This window comes from Filicampus tigris, chromosome 14 (assembly GCF_054856515.1).
Source record: "Filicampus tigris isolate MCC_2025a chromosome 14, RoL_Ftig_1.0, whole genome shotgun sequence".
In the NCBI taxonomy this organism is placed as follows: domain Eukaryota; kingdom Metazoa; phylum Chordata; class Actinopteri; order Syngnathiformes; family Syngnathidae; genus Filicampus; species Filicampus tigris.
This window is the reverse complement of record NC_141230.1, coordinates 16,767,004-16,780,789: the sequence shown is the minus strand read 5'-3', so window position 1 is coordinate 16,780,789 and position 13,786 is coordinate 16,767,004. Positions and strand designations below refer to the sequence as shown.

General features: G+C 42.2%; 1 protein-coding gene across 1 annotated transcript in view; it reads left to right on the top strand.

The window, feature by feature from the left end:
* Positions 1-319: 319 nt before the first annotated feature.
* Positions 320-13,786, top strand: part of LOC147136560 (E3 ubiquitin-protein ligase SH3RF3-like) — an 82,279-nt gene continuing 68,812 nt past the window's right edge. The window contains exon 1 of the mRNA XM_086052378.1: positions 320-870. Coding sequence (XP_085908504.1) covers positions 466-870 — 405 coding nt within the window. The 5' untranslated portion in view covers positions 320-465. The remainder of the gene's footprint in view (positions 871-13,786) is intronic.

Genomic DNA, 13,786 nt, shown 5'->3' with positions numbered 1-13,786 from the left:
TTTCCCCTCGCATATCCAGTGATAGCTTATTGTTGTGATGAATTCACCAGTTCCGTGCTTAGTCATAGAGCTTGTGTTGATTGACAAGTTGTCTGGTCTCGGTGTTCTTCATCAATTCAACTGTGCGCACGCGCCACAATTGCGATTAAGTGATGATGACGAGGATGAGGGTGGCGATGAGAGCTTGACCTCAGCGCCTCCGGCACAGCCGTGGGAGACACGATCGCGCTAACTCGCGGAGAGAGGCGAGGGGGGGGGGGGGGGCGGACGGACACACGGCTAGGGAGGCACACAGACACACTGGAGACGACCCGGGGGAGGAAAGTGCACGACGACGCACGCGGGGCGTCCCTCGACTGCTTCCCGTCTGCTCGCCTCCCAGAATGTTCTGTACTCGCGGTCCGTTCCTCCGCCGCGAGAACCAGCAGTCGCCGCCGCCGCGTCTCCACGGAGCCTGAAGCCCAGATGATCACCCTCTCCGCCGACATGGACGAGTCTTCGTCGTTGCTGGATCTCTTGGAGTGCTCGGTGTGCCTGGAGCGCCTGGACACCACGGCCAGGGTGCTGCCGTGTCAGCACACCTTCTGCCGCCGGTGCCTGGAGAACATCGTCAGCTCCCGGAACGAGCTGCGTTGCCCGGAGTGTCGCATCCTGGTCGACTGCGGAGTGGACGACCTACCGGCGAACATCCTGCTCGTTCGCCTCCTGGACGGCATTAAACAGCGGCCTCAGCGAGGCGGCGCTGGAGCAGGCGGCAGGCAGCCCGTGGCCGGGGGCTCGCTGCAGGGCTGTGCAGCCGGGATATCGGCGTCTCCCCCGGGCAGCGCCGCCAGAGAGCTGCCCGTCGCTACCCGGAGCTCTCCTGTAAAGGTAGCTTATCTGCTCACTTTTTGTTTGCACTTTTCCAATTCATCGGATCTTGGTACTAGTTTGCATTCTGATAATGACAACAATGATGACAACAGTGCTTGCCGCCGCTGCTGCAGTGCATCACACTGGGTAACAGTGGATGCATTGTGCAGATTTTCTTTCAAGATAAGAATTTTGTCCTGATTACCTCTGACAATTTGAAGCTCTTAAGCGGGGATGACTTGCTTGCTTGTTTGCTTTTCTAGAGGCGTGCATGCTCACATATTGCATCGCAGATTGTGTGATGAAAGTGATGCATCAGAAACTTACCTGGTAACACGCATGCACCATGCTATGTTACATACAGGCAGCAGGAGACTGAAGTGTAATGCGCTCAAGTGAACAGTACAATCGCACTGCAGATGACTCATCTTCTGAATAACGTGTGTTGTCCATGAACTGTTTTGATGTGTCCCTGTGTCTTTGGTTTCACTTGGCATAGATGGACTTTTGAGTGTCAATCTATGCTTATGGTCCTTTCAAAAAAAGACTTTCATGAGCTCAATGGGTGAAGAAATCCAGTCTGCCGTGTATCTTAGACATTGTTTTGCAAGCATATATCACAGAACCGTTATAGTTTTTTCTTGTATGTCCAAGAAAGTGCAAGGTGTTCAATGTTGCATCTAAAAAAAAAAAGGAGAACGGAGCAGTTTGTGATGCATGAGCAGGTGTTTCCTGCAGGTCAAGAGTTATATTGGCAAGCGAGGTGATGCAGAGTTGATGTTTTTTTTCCTGTATTCTGAAGCAAGTTGATCCAGCAGTGTAGCCCGTAAAGTCAATGTTAAATCAAGGGTCGCGCCAAGACAATTGTATCGGCATTAGAGCAGACTAAGGAAGTGAACTCAAGAGAGCAGAAAATCACTGTCTTATTTTGAGCTATATGCCAAGGTTGAGTCTCCTGATAGCCATTTAATGCCTTTAGCGGTCCCCACAGATGATTCTGTCAGAGTTTAATTTCGCGCATGTGCTTATGAACGCATCTTTTCCGAGCCCCAGTTCATAAACACTACTCCTGCCGGTTGGCTTCTAATAAACTCAATAAATATTTGTCGCCGCTGGTCAGTTTAAGTGTCTTGTTTTCCATGCGCCTCAACTGTGCTAGACCTGTAACGTTATGCAAAAAGACAATATTTTTTCTTGTTGACGATAAACTTGGCCTCTTTGTCTTTCACCCACAATATGTAGTATTTATTTCAGGCTGCGTGGGATGTAGGAAAAAAAATTTCTAAAGCATGGTATTCAGTGTTGTTTATCTTCATTTATCCCTAAAGAAAGCCAGCAATGCCTCACTTTGGGAATTTAATCTTCTGTGTGTCACTGCGCCTCTTGTATATTTGCTTATGTAAAACGTGATGGGTGATGACAGCAATGAACAGGAGGTAGGGACACTGTAGAGGCATAAGTGTTGGGACACTTGGCAATTACACAGCTGTAGCAGCTTATCCCCTTTGGGAAGTCGATGAATTGTATGAGAATATTTCATCCAGAAGAACATTTGTCAGGTTAGAAGATAGATACTGGACCCGAGAGATTGATTGGCTCACAATCTATGCGCTTGTCCGTCCTAAAGATGTTTGTTGGGGTTGAGGTCAGGTCTCTGAAGTGTGAGATTTACTCCTTGCTTTGTGTGCCGGGGGAGGTCATAATGGAACCCCAAGCTGCTGCCACGAAGTAGGTTCTACAGTTTTCCCATTTATTCCAGGCCTATTGGCGTTAGGTAAAAATCTGTGATATTGATAGACCATATTGAAAAAAAAAAAATCAAATTGTTTTGCCCCATCCTACACATTTTGAACACACTTAAAAATATTAAAACACATTCTTATATTAGTATTCTTAGTATTCCTTTGTGGCTGTTCTCCAAATAAAAGGCAAAAGCGTGCTTACGTCAAGCTGTTTTGTCGCCCCCAGTTGAGGTTTAGTGTAAAACTGTCACAGAAACCAAAAGAGAATCAAACATTGTTTAATTAAACGCAAGGATATTTAAAGATACCTACAATTAGTCTACCAAAAGTCCGAAGATATAATGTGAAATTGCATGGACGGGCTAACAGAAATTAGCATAAATGGTGACACTAATTATAAACTTTTAAAATAACTCCTACACTGTAAAAAAAACACACATAATTTGTATTTTTGGGGGCTAAAACAGTAATTACGATGGAACAACTTTAAAATGTAAATTAATTACATTTATGGCAACAATCTTAATTAGCACAACAAGGCAAGCAGCTTGTTTGCTCCAAAACAATTTGCTAAGTTGCTTTTACGTACCTCTCTAAATCGGGGGACCATACAAGGGACATTTAGTTCGTTGTCATGAAATGCGGCAAAGGCAATTTTCACAACGCCAAAACTATACATATAAATATTCTGTCCAATTGCCCAATTTAAAATTTGATCAAAGTTTGTTGCATTTAAATTTTGAGTTCACCCAACATTTTTTAAATGGATTCTTTTTTTTTTTACAAGGATACTTTCACAATCATGGAGCAGCAACAAATAGAAACATTCTACACAACAATATTCACAGACGTAAAGTATGTTCTGCTGCCCGACATGTGGCGGTACAACGTGGCCCTCCACTAAAAAAAAAAACATTAAAAAAAAAGCACTGTCTTAAATGTTTTAATTGTAGCAGAGGTGCAAACAATGAACCACGGGTTTCAGTGTCATGAACTGCAAGTTTGTTGTTTGCTGTCAGCACTTAACCCAAAATTCCCAGGATGGACAGGGGCACTGAATAATTCGGCTAATAAAGACAGCCCCCTCCGCTCCGTGCACTCACACACCCTCTCTTTCCAATAAGACTTATCTGGCAAGCTGGCCATTGATTGATGCCGCGGAGTGATTCAGAGCGATGAAGTGTGCTCGCAGTGAGCAGCCCAGTCGTTTATGGCGATGAAATGCAATTCAAACCTTCTGTGGCATTTCCACTAACGCTTAACACCCCATTTCCGTTCATTCAATATTCCTAACCCTTCGGGATTGGTGCGTGTTGGTGAAATCAAGATATTTTGCTGACTTATGATGTGAGACACAACTCAAAAGTAAGTTTTCATTCGCGGCGAATCGCTACATTTAACGAATGGCTGAACTAATCAACGAATCAATCAGTCGCCCGCCACTAATACGCGCGTAGAAATGTACACACATTGCACAGGGTTGTGACCAGCCCGCGTTTGCTTTAGGCCATCACCACTCGACTGTGTGTGCGGATGCCACTGACTGAACACACGCACGCACACACACGCCATTACTATCCGCAATCCCCCGTAGCCACTTTGCCCAAGTCTCCTCCAGGCTCCCCAGAGAGCAATGCTCCATGATAAAAGTGAGAATTAATCTCCTCCAGTGTACGGGACTGGTGTGCGAGCGACCCCAGCACACACACGCACGCACGCAAAGAGACTAACGTCAGACATGACACTCACACACGCCATTATGGAGGGTGTGAAATGGGTCAAAAAGAACAGGACTTCAAGTGGTGAGGGGTGTAAAATAAGGTGTTGCCATGGAAGTGGGAGAGAAGGCAGAAGTGCTGAGTCTGCAGCAAGACCAGCGTTTTTAATGCTGTTTGGGCTTTGGCCAATGGTACTTTGTCAAAATTGATGAATTGCTTGCTCACTTGACACATGCTAGCGCGTCGCTGAAAGAAAAGCCTTTGCTGTATCTGCTACGCTTAAAAAGAAGAGATTAACTGATTTTTGACTGCACATCAAACCATATAACATACTGTATTTACTAAAATGCACAAGATGGGTCACTTTTTACTTTGTATTCTGTTTTTTTAGCAGAGCTCTGTCTGCATCAGTGTATTTGTGTGATTATGTAGTTACTTCTGCTTGATTTTCAGCATGATTTTTTTTTTTTTGCTGCTGTCCCAACCTGTCAAAGGAAATGGAGAGTATTAACATTTAATGGCCCTTAAATACAACCTCTTGATTTTGTAGCATATTGGTGTTGCTGACCTAGCACTACAAAAGCAGAGACAGCAGTGTGAGTAGTTATATTGACCATGCATCAGTGTAATGCTAACTGAAGAACAAGACTGGAGGTCCTGTTTAAACAAAAAAAATTAAGGAATAAGCGCTTTTTTTTTCCGCATAGCACAATAGCCTTTAGCCTTTTGGTGCAGATCTGAATAAAGCCTTCACAATTTGTTTTCACTTTAGTTAACAGTCAGACTTCAGGGGAAAACTGAATACAACTTATGCCTTTTTACCAGTTATCAGTTTGTAAATGTGTTGATAATATCAACTTGATATCCCAACTTGTAAGCATTCTTCCTATTCCTGTCGTTGCTGGGGTTTTGTGCCTTTTGAATTTTGATGTTTCACTTTAGAAATTGTTTACTCATGTTTATTATTATTATTATTTTTTTCCCCATTGATTGTTAGAGAAATTGGATAACAATTGATTTTGCATTATTAAACACAATAACATGTACATGTGAGGTGCTGGTATAATTTTTGTCAGCTTCTGCTGTTGTGACTTTGACTTTGAGTGTTTATAGCTTTAACAAGCGGGGTCTGGCCCGGTAAGTGACATGGGCGTCAGTGAATGGTGACCACCATTTATTTGCAAACAAATAAAGACTTTAGATTAGCACACGCCTCTTTCAGCCTAACACAATAATTTTACTGACAACCATTTCCTATGATTGGTACAAAGAATAGTGCAAACATCCATAGTAGTGGCTTTCAAATGATTGGATATCAAAACCTACCAACAAGTCTGAAAACTGATCACAATTTCCCCCCCTGGCTACTTGTGTTTCTTCTCGAAATTTGTGCTCCCATAGGTTCATGTATGTATTAAGACTCCTCTTAAGTTACTGCTGAACACTGTAGATAGTTATTAAATGTACCTGCATAATTCATTAGAACGCCTGGCCATGGTGTTGTTTGTCACCACAACAACCTTCCATTTACAGTGAGAACCGCTAACGCTGCGTGCTGGGAAAAAGTCCATACTAATAAGTTGTCTACAATCTCATCAAATTGATGCGCCATATTGGCCTGTATTTACCTGGGGGAAACTTGAGTGACGTTTGAGGTTACCATAGTAATAATGAAAAGTACCTGCTTTTATCTTCAGGGCAAGTCAAAACTAGACCTTTTCATTACCACTTGTGTGCTCGTAGGTCATTGTGTGCAAGGCTTAGTTTGAAGCTTCAACAAAAGGAAGTGGCCTGTTATCAGTCTGAATAATGAGCCAATGAACCATTGTGCTTTCTTTGTGCTTGTGAGGCCCCTAATGTTAAACTCTAAGTGGCCCCTCAAATAAAAAGGAGGTATCAAAATTGTACAAAAAGATGCCCCGCATTTTAAGAACAACTTATCTATTTTGTGCTTGTAGTGATTGCCTTTGACGCGAGGAAACAGATAAACTACTAAAAGTATGCTACTCAGTAGTTTCAGGTCAATCTATCTTGGTCTATCTAGCGCTTATCAAGGACTGTTGTGTTGTTTATTTGTTTATCACACAACTTCATTTTGGAGCCTGAAGTGGAAATATCTATGGAATTGTTTTGGAAAAAGCGATAGTGTTATATTGTAAAAAGCCTGTAAAATAAGTGGACATGTGTATTAAGTTTCCATTCTCTGCATGTGGGAGTCTGTCACAGTCAAAACTGTAATGGTGGATCAGGGGTGGGCGATATATGTAAAAAAAAAAGAAATTGCGATATTTTTTCAAAAAACTCGATAACGATAATTTGACGATATTCTACAAAAAATATTTTAAATCTGCACTTGCTTCACAGACCAATTGTCGATAGACAGCGTTTGTGAGCAACATCTCTTTTAAATTTCTAAATGCATCTTCTGCAAAACATAATGATATTCTACGACAATATTTAACAGTAAAGAACAAAAAAATCATGTATAGACTTGCATAGATTTTTGGGAATATTTATGTCATTAAAATGTCTCTGCTGTTATTCCATAATGATGTGACATTTTGAGCTGAAGTAAGTACTGGTGTACCACTGCCAACCACTAGAGAAATCAGAATGAGAAAAAGGTGTTAACTACAGCAATGACAATGAGAAAAAAATGTAATTGATATGTGACGTGTGACGAAGTGTCACCCAGCGAGAGAGAAAAAAAAAGACTTCGTCATGACAACACCCATTTCTCATACATTGGCCAACGTATTCAGAAGAAAATTGAATAACAAAACTGCAATTTACCGAAAAGTGCATTTTCCCACTATTTCATCGCTGTGACATGTATACTTGTGACTTTATTCATGTTTGGGTGTATTCTGGCGTCACACTAATAAACCGTCGTAGTTTGTGTAGTTTGTCTGGGGAATACAGGCTAGTTATGAATGATGCGGACTAAAAGCGTGTAAACTGAAGGTTAACCGATCATCCAGGATGTCACGTTGGCCTTGCTCGCTTAAATACTGAGTGTGTGTGTGTGCGTGAGTGGGTGCGTGCGTTTACATTTGTTGGTTAAACTCGGCGACTGTTTTCTGGGTGTGTGTGTTTAACCTTTTGTTTAGCATGCTTGTGCGGTCGCCAGGTTTTCCTCGTAATCCATATGGCTCGTGGTGCAACTCCTGCTACTCTGAGTCTTTGCCTGAGTGAGTGGCTCAGGCACACTTTTCGCCCCTCCCCTGGCAGAGAGGGCGACGGGAGAGTGAGAGAGCGGCCGGAACCTAAAGCAATACAGAGCCAAACAAGAAGCGGAGCGCAGTGTGGATTTTTTTTTACAACAACAAAAAAGGACAGTGCCAAGTGTGATTTGTGTAATAAAGTGTTCCGCTACTGTGGTAACACCACAAATTTGCACAAACATATGAAAAAAGCTCACCCTACAGAGAGTAATGAGCTGCAAGAAGTTGAGGGAGGAGGAGGGGGGTAGGGAGAGATCCCCAAACCAGAACACCCCCGCGGACAACGTACTCTGGCAGAGGCTTTTTAGCCCAAAAAAATCAACAATAGTTGTTGTAGTAGAAGTATTTAATTTTTTTATAGTGTTAAAGATCTTTACGTTGTATTGTTTACTCTATTTTCACTTTCTGACTTAATTCTCAAAATGTTATTATTATAACTTTTTAAAATTTATTTATTATTTATTTATTTATTTTTTTTGCAAATCCAAAATTTTAGGGAAAAAAAATCCCTGAAAAAAAGAAAATGAAAAATATGAAAAAAATTTGAAAAAGAAAAAAAAAATCCACAAATATGCAAATCCGTGGGTGCTGAACTGCGAATATGCAATGGTTGACTGTCGTTTTTAGTTGCAATATCACCAATCACCACTAGGTGGCAGGCATTACACCCTTTGTTGTTGGGTTAGAATAGTGGATTTTTTATACATGCGCCAAAGAATTTATGCTAAAAAATTAAATATATTCCGAGCATGTTTGCACGTGTGCATGTATGCAATCATTTGATTGTGCATATTTACAATAGCATTTTTGTCATACATATGGTTAGGAAGTGAGTGGTCTTATGCGGCCCCTAAAAGCACTGATGAAAAATGATGATCCCCTCCAACATTTAAATTGCCCATCCCTGGTGTAGAGTATGTATTCACGCACTAAATATAAACACAAAAGTGCTGTTATGGTAATATCATAGATTTTCCCTTTGTGCCAAACTGAATCAAATCTCCAACATCCACAGCACCAGCTAATATGACCCTCATGTGACCTTTCTGTCCATAATACATTTCTATTTTTACCCGGGCACATTTCAGCCTAATTCAAGTAAGTCTCATCTCATGGGCCTCCATTCTTGCCACTTTCCTCCGTCCCACCCAGCACTCTTCTGTCCAAACAGATGCGAAAGCAGGACAGGTAATGGATTGATGGATTTTGGCAAGGTGGTGGTCAAGGGCAGTGCAGAGCTTGATATGTATAACGATGCGGAATGTGTGTTGGTTTGTTTGTTTGTGTGAGCATGTGCATGTGTGCGTGCACACATTAACGGGTGCAAAAGCCCAAACAAGCTTTGGAGCTTGACTGTGATTCCCACGGGTATATGGGCGGAATCTCATCAATTCCATCCCCCAGTCAAACTAGTTCACACATACACACGTAGACGTTAGGTTAAAGGTCAACCCCCTCACTTTGGGGCAATTGTTGTAATGGAAATGAGGGTGAGATGTCAGCGGTCACCGGTCAGGCCCCCGCATTTCACCAGTGGCATTTCAAACACTATCAATGATTATACAGTTAACCAGTCAATGGATTGCGTTTAAACACAACCTGTCCAACGTTGACTTTTTTCAACGTCATTGCTCTTGAAAAATCTGCAATGAATGAGTTGACCGGCAAACATGTCTGGCACGTTGCTTTCCGTGGATTTAAAAGCAGCCGTGAATCGACATCATGCTTTTATTGGAATCAATGAACCGACACGTCGTGCTTGTTACACTTCCTCTGCCAGCGGACAATTGTTGGAGCTCAACAGTGTGATTTAAATGGTAATTAGAAGTCGGGAAAGATGTCTTAACGTCTATTGACAGGTCTGTAAAGGTGTATATTATACAAGTTGCAAAGGGTGCCGATTGGTCTGAAAATGATTTCATCATGTTTAGTAGCTGCTTCATCAGTGTAAAATCCATCCATCCATTATCGATACCGCTTCTCCTCACATGGGTCGCGGGGCGTGCCGGCATGCATGTTTTTGGAATGTGGGAGGAAACCGGAGTACCCGGAGAAAACCCACGCAGGCACGGGGAGAACATGCAAACTCCACACAGGGAGACCTTGGCCGGGATCGAACTCGCGACCGCTCAACTGTGAGGCGGACGTGCTAACCACTCGACCACCGTGCCGCCCCCAGTGTAAAATCATTTCACTCAATTCCTCAAATAGCAGGTGGGGGCGAGGAGGCCATTTATGAGCGCCTTTCCTGATGAACAAAACCTCAATTATGTAATGGTAATAATCTTAAACTCAGGGAACCACTGTATTTTGTGAGTTGTCGTGAGCGTATGACGAGGCATAGTTGTTTTCCTTTGTTCTTTTTACTGCTTGGCGTATTGCAATGTCAACTGTGCACGTGCTGATGGATGACTTCCAGTCACGACGGGCAGCAAAAAGTGGAGCTGTTCTCCTGGGGGAAACCATTTGTGGCAAGACTGGATCCTCCCCTCAAGTAAGCACAGGTGTGTGCTGCGCCTGCACATTAATATGTGGCAGCTCCTTCCTGTTGTGTTGCCAAAAGGCCTCTCCGCCTTCCCCTCATCCTCCTCGGCTTTCGCTCTAATGGGGAGATGTTGAAATGTGCCCACCGACCACTTTAAACCAGGCAGGAAACAGAAACTTGGCGGGAGTAGTGACGAAAGAAGAAGAAAGAAGCGAGTGCGCGCGCGCGCGCAGGCACGCACGCACACACATTTGAAGAGAAGTGGGATACATGGCAATGAATACAGGTCTCTCTCTTCATCGACCTGCTGTTCACTCTCACGGCTCTCCAATTCAATCCGTCACCACCAATGTGCTTTTGGTCTTCGTGAAATCATTCTTCTCTGTATCACACCCGTCCCGTCGCCCCCCCCCCCCCCCCCCACCCAGCCCCATTTCGCCTGTGGGACCGATTGAACTTTCCATGGTTGTTCAGTTTCTTTTCAGAAAACATTTTTTCCTTCACAATTCACGACAAGTTTCGGGCTAAAGCGAGTCGATTTAGGCGCCGTCTGAATGTGACAATCGCGACATGAAATTGGACTGAATAAAAGATTAACTAAGAACAATACATCAAATAGTTCTCATTTACGCCGCAAGCTGTGCTTGTGAAAACAGTTTAATATTTTGGGGGTCAGCTTAAGAACATCCCGGGTTATTTTGGGACACTGTGATCCGCAGCGTTCATGGCTGTTGCGATCATCTTTCCGCTCTGACGTCTGCGCCAAAAATTCCACTGCTGGATCTGTATGAGTCACAGGTAGCGTGTATGTGTTAGCTCTCCCGGTAAATGCTCCTTAAGTATGTTGGTGGCATGTGCTTGTAGTTTGTGGGTGTGTGTAAAAACATATTCGGCGTGGATATATTTATTTATGTGACGTGAATTAGTCACCGTGTGTGGTATGCAGCTGCTCTTGATCATGTGACAGAAGAAAAGTGAAGATGCGGGAAAGTCCGAACAAAGTCTAATGCTGGGAGTTTATGTGTGTGCATGTGTTGCGACAAATTTGTACATTTACATATATTTGCATTTTTTTATTTGCACTGGAAATGATGGGAACATAGGTGACGTTTCTCCTGAGAGGATTTCGGGTTTTTTTTTTTGCACATTTATCTGTTTATCCATGTGATTAAGTATTTCTTTAACAGGCGGAGACAGAAGACGTATTACCAAAGACTTGTTGCCATGGCAACATAGACAGATCAGTCTGGCACTCAAATTCACATCCCTGTTGTGTGAATTTGTTGAAAGTGAAGTAGACGGAGTCCTTTTTTTGTCGTTGTAGTCTTGTGCCAAGGGTTTATTGGCTATTAGTGGGGTTTTAGTCATGTAAGATGGGATATTTAGATGTATCAGAAAACAGTATGAACAGCCTTAAACTTTTTAAATAATCTATCTATCTATCTATCTATCTATCTATCTATCTATCTATCTATCTATCTATCTATCTATCTATCTATCTATCTATCTATCTATCTATCTATCTATATATCTATATATATATTTATATATTCGGGCGCTGGGATGATCCACTTTCGTCCCGAACCGATAGGGATCCTGATACTTTGGGGACGATCCGAAACGTATCGCGATACTTAAATAGTATGAAAATATATATCACAAAAAACTGAGGTATGTGTTTCCAAAATTTTAACTTAAGTGGCTGATACACAGGAGTGCAATACATAAAACATACCTCAACTTTCAGGACCTTAAATGTTGCAAAAGTATGTCATAGAACGCGCAAAACATAACATAATATAAAGTATTGAAAGTATTGCGATGCTTCATCAACCGATCGATACTTGTATCGGCATAAAAAGTTCGCGATATGATATGTCAGAGTACTTTTCTCAACGTAAATGTGTCCAAAAAAAAAAAAGAAAAGAAGCTGAGTAGTTACAGTGCGGAAAATGAAAAATTGCGTTGGAAGATATTTTGTGTTGGACCAGTTGACATTTAACTAAATGTAACAACTTTTGACTTACAATGCAATGTAAATAATGAATGTTTGTCTCTTCTAGTTTAGGCGTATAGTCGTGGTATGATATGCGAAAAGCATTTCAATGACTTTGCTGGAATTGTACTGTCGTGACATACAGGCACATGCTATTGTCAGACGCTCTTAATACATACTACCGCAGTTGGCAAATGCTGCACCTGAATACAAATCTGACTTCAATACAAGCCATTTGAGAATATTTCAGGGTCAAATCTGATGCTACGTTTAAAAATGCCACCGCGGATTCAACTTTGTGCACAATTTCCTGCAAGATATGTTGTGAAAGAGGATAACAGTGCATCAGCCTGTCAGTCAGAAAAAGTCTTTTGTACGCACTCGGCACAGCAGCAGCCCTTCAGGAAATCACACAGTAATATTGGTTCAACTGATAGTTGTCGAAAAAGTATCAAAGCTCTTCGACCTGCAGTCACACCACGGCTTGTTCCTCCGGCATGAAAGTCTCAATTCTAGCGTGTATTTGAGACCCAAATCATGGAGAACTCATGCGGTGTTTGAACAAAAGGAACAGATAAGAGCTGCAGCTCTGTTGGTTAGTAGCTTGTGTGGGTATGGGGCTTCTTCTTTTGTCCTGGCTGACACACATTTTATAGGTGTGTGTGTGTGTGTGTATGTGTGTGGCAGACAGAGTTGTGACAGTTATTATGTTGTAAAACCCAATGGGAATCAATCACTGACACTTTTCCTCACCATTCCCGATCTGTTTCTCTTTGATTCCGTTTTTTGTTGTTTTTTTTGCCTCCATCAAGCAACAAGTCAGATGATTGGTTATACAAGGGTATATCTAGTTTGCTGTGCCTCCCGTGAAAGAAGCTTCCCTGCACTTAAACGGATCAAAACCTGCACAAGAACAACAAAGACCTGACAGCCGCTCGAGCAGTTTGCGAATACAGAGAGGAGGACGAAATCTCTTTGTGTGGAAAACGTTGTCGCACAATTTGCTACTCAGCATGAAAACAGGAGACCCGCGCTAATGTAAATCATACCCATTGTAACGTTCTGTAAATATTAACAACGGTAAACAATCTTTCAGAAATGTCTTTCTGCTCTTAAAGCAGAGATAGCGTACACATCATTTTCTTTTTTTTTTTATATTTAATTATCAGTCTCTTAACCAATAAAATGCACCAGAATATACACGTGTTGGTGTCGTAAGGCCACGCAGGACGTTCCGGAAGTCTTAATGACGGTCGCCCGTAACGGCAGTGATATAGACTGAAATGAGTAATGGCAATGATATTGACGAGCAGAACCAGTTGAACGTGATATATAGTTAAGATATGTTTGTAGACAATGACAATATCGACGTCTTTGTAAGGGTGGTAAATACCACTCGATTTTTTTACATTATAAATAGTACTTCTCTTGCACTGACACTTTATTTTTGCATCTTTGATTGAAACAGTGAAGATTACTAAACTCGGGCCCGTGTGCAAGCCGCGTGTCTAAGGTCTCAAATTCTTTTGGAATTATGTTTCTGTCGACTACAGGGTCCGAGATATTGAATTTCTGGGAAAACTTCAGGATTTCAAGGGAAATTCCAAAGACGACCTTAGGTTTTGTGGACCTGTTGAGCCATGCGCTTTAGGCTTTAATGGGTTAAACTGTGGATTAACTAGCAACTGTTCACAATTCAATGTAGCCAAGTACCGTATTTTTACGTCGCTCTGGATTATAAACCATCCAGATTATAAATCGAACCAGTC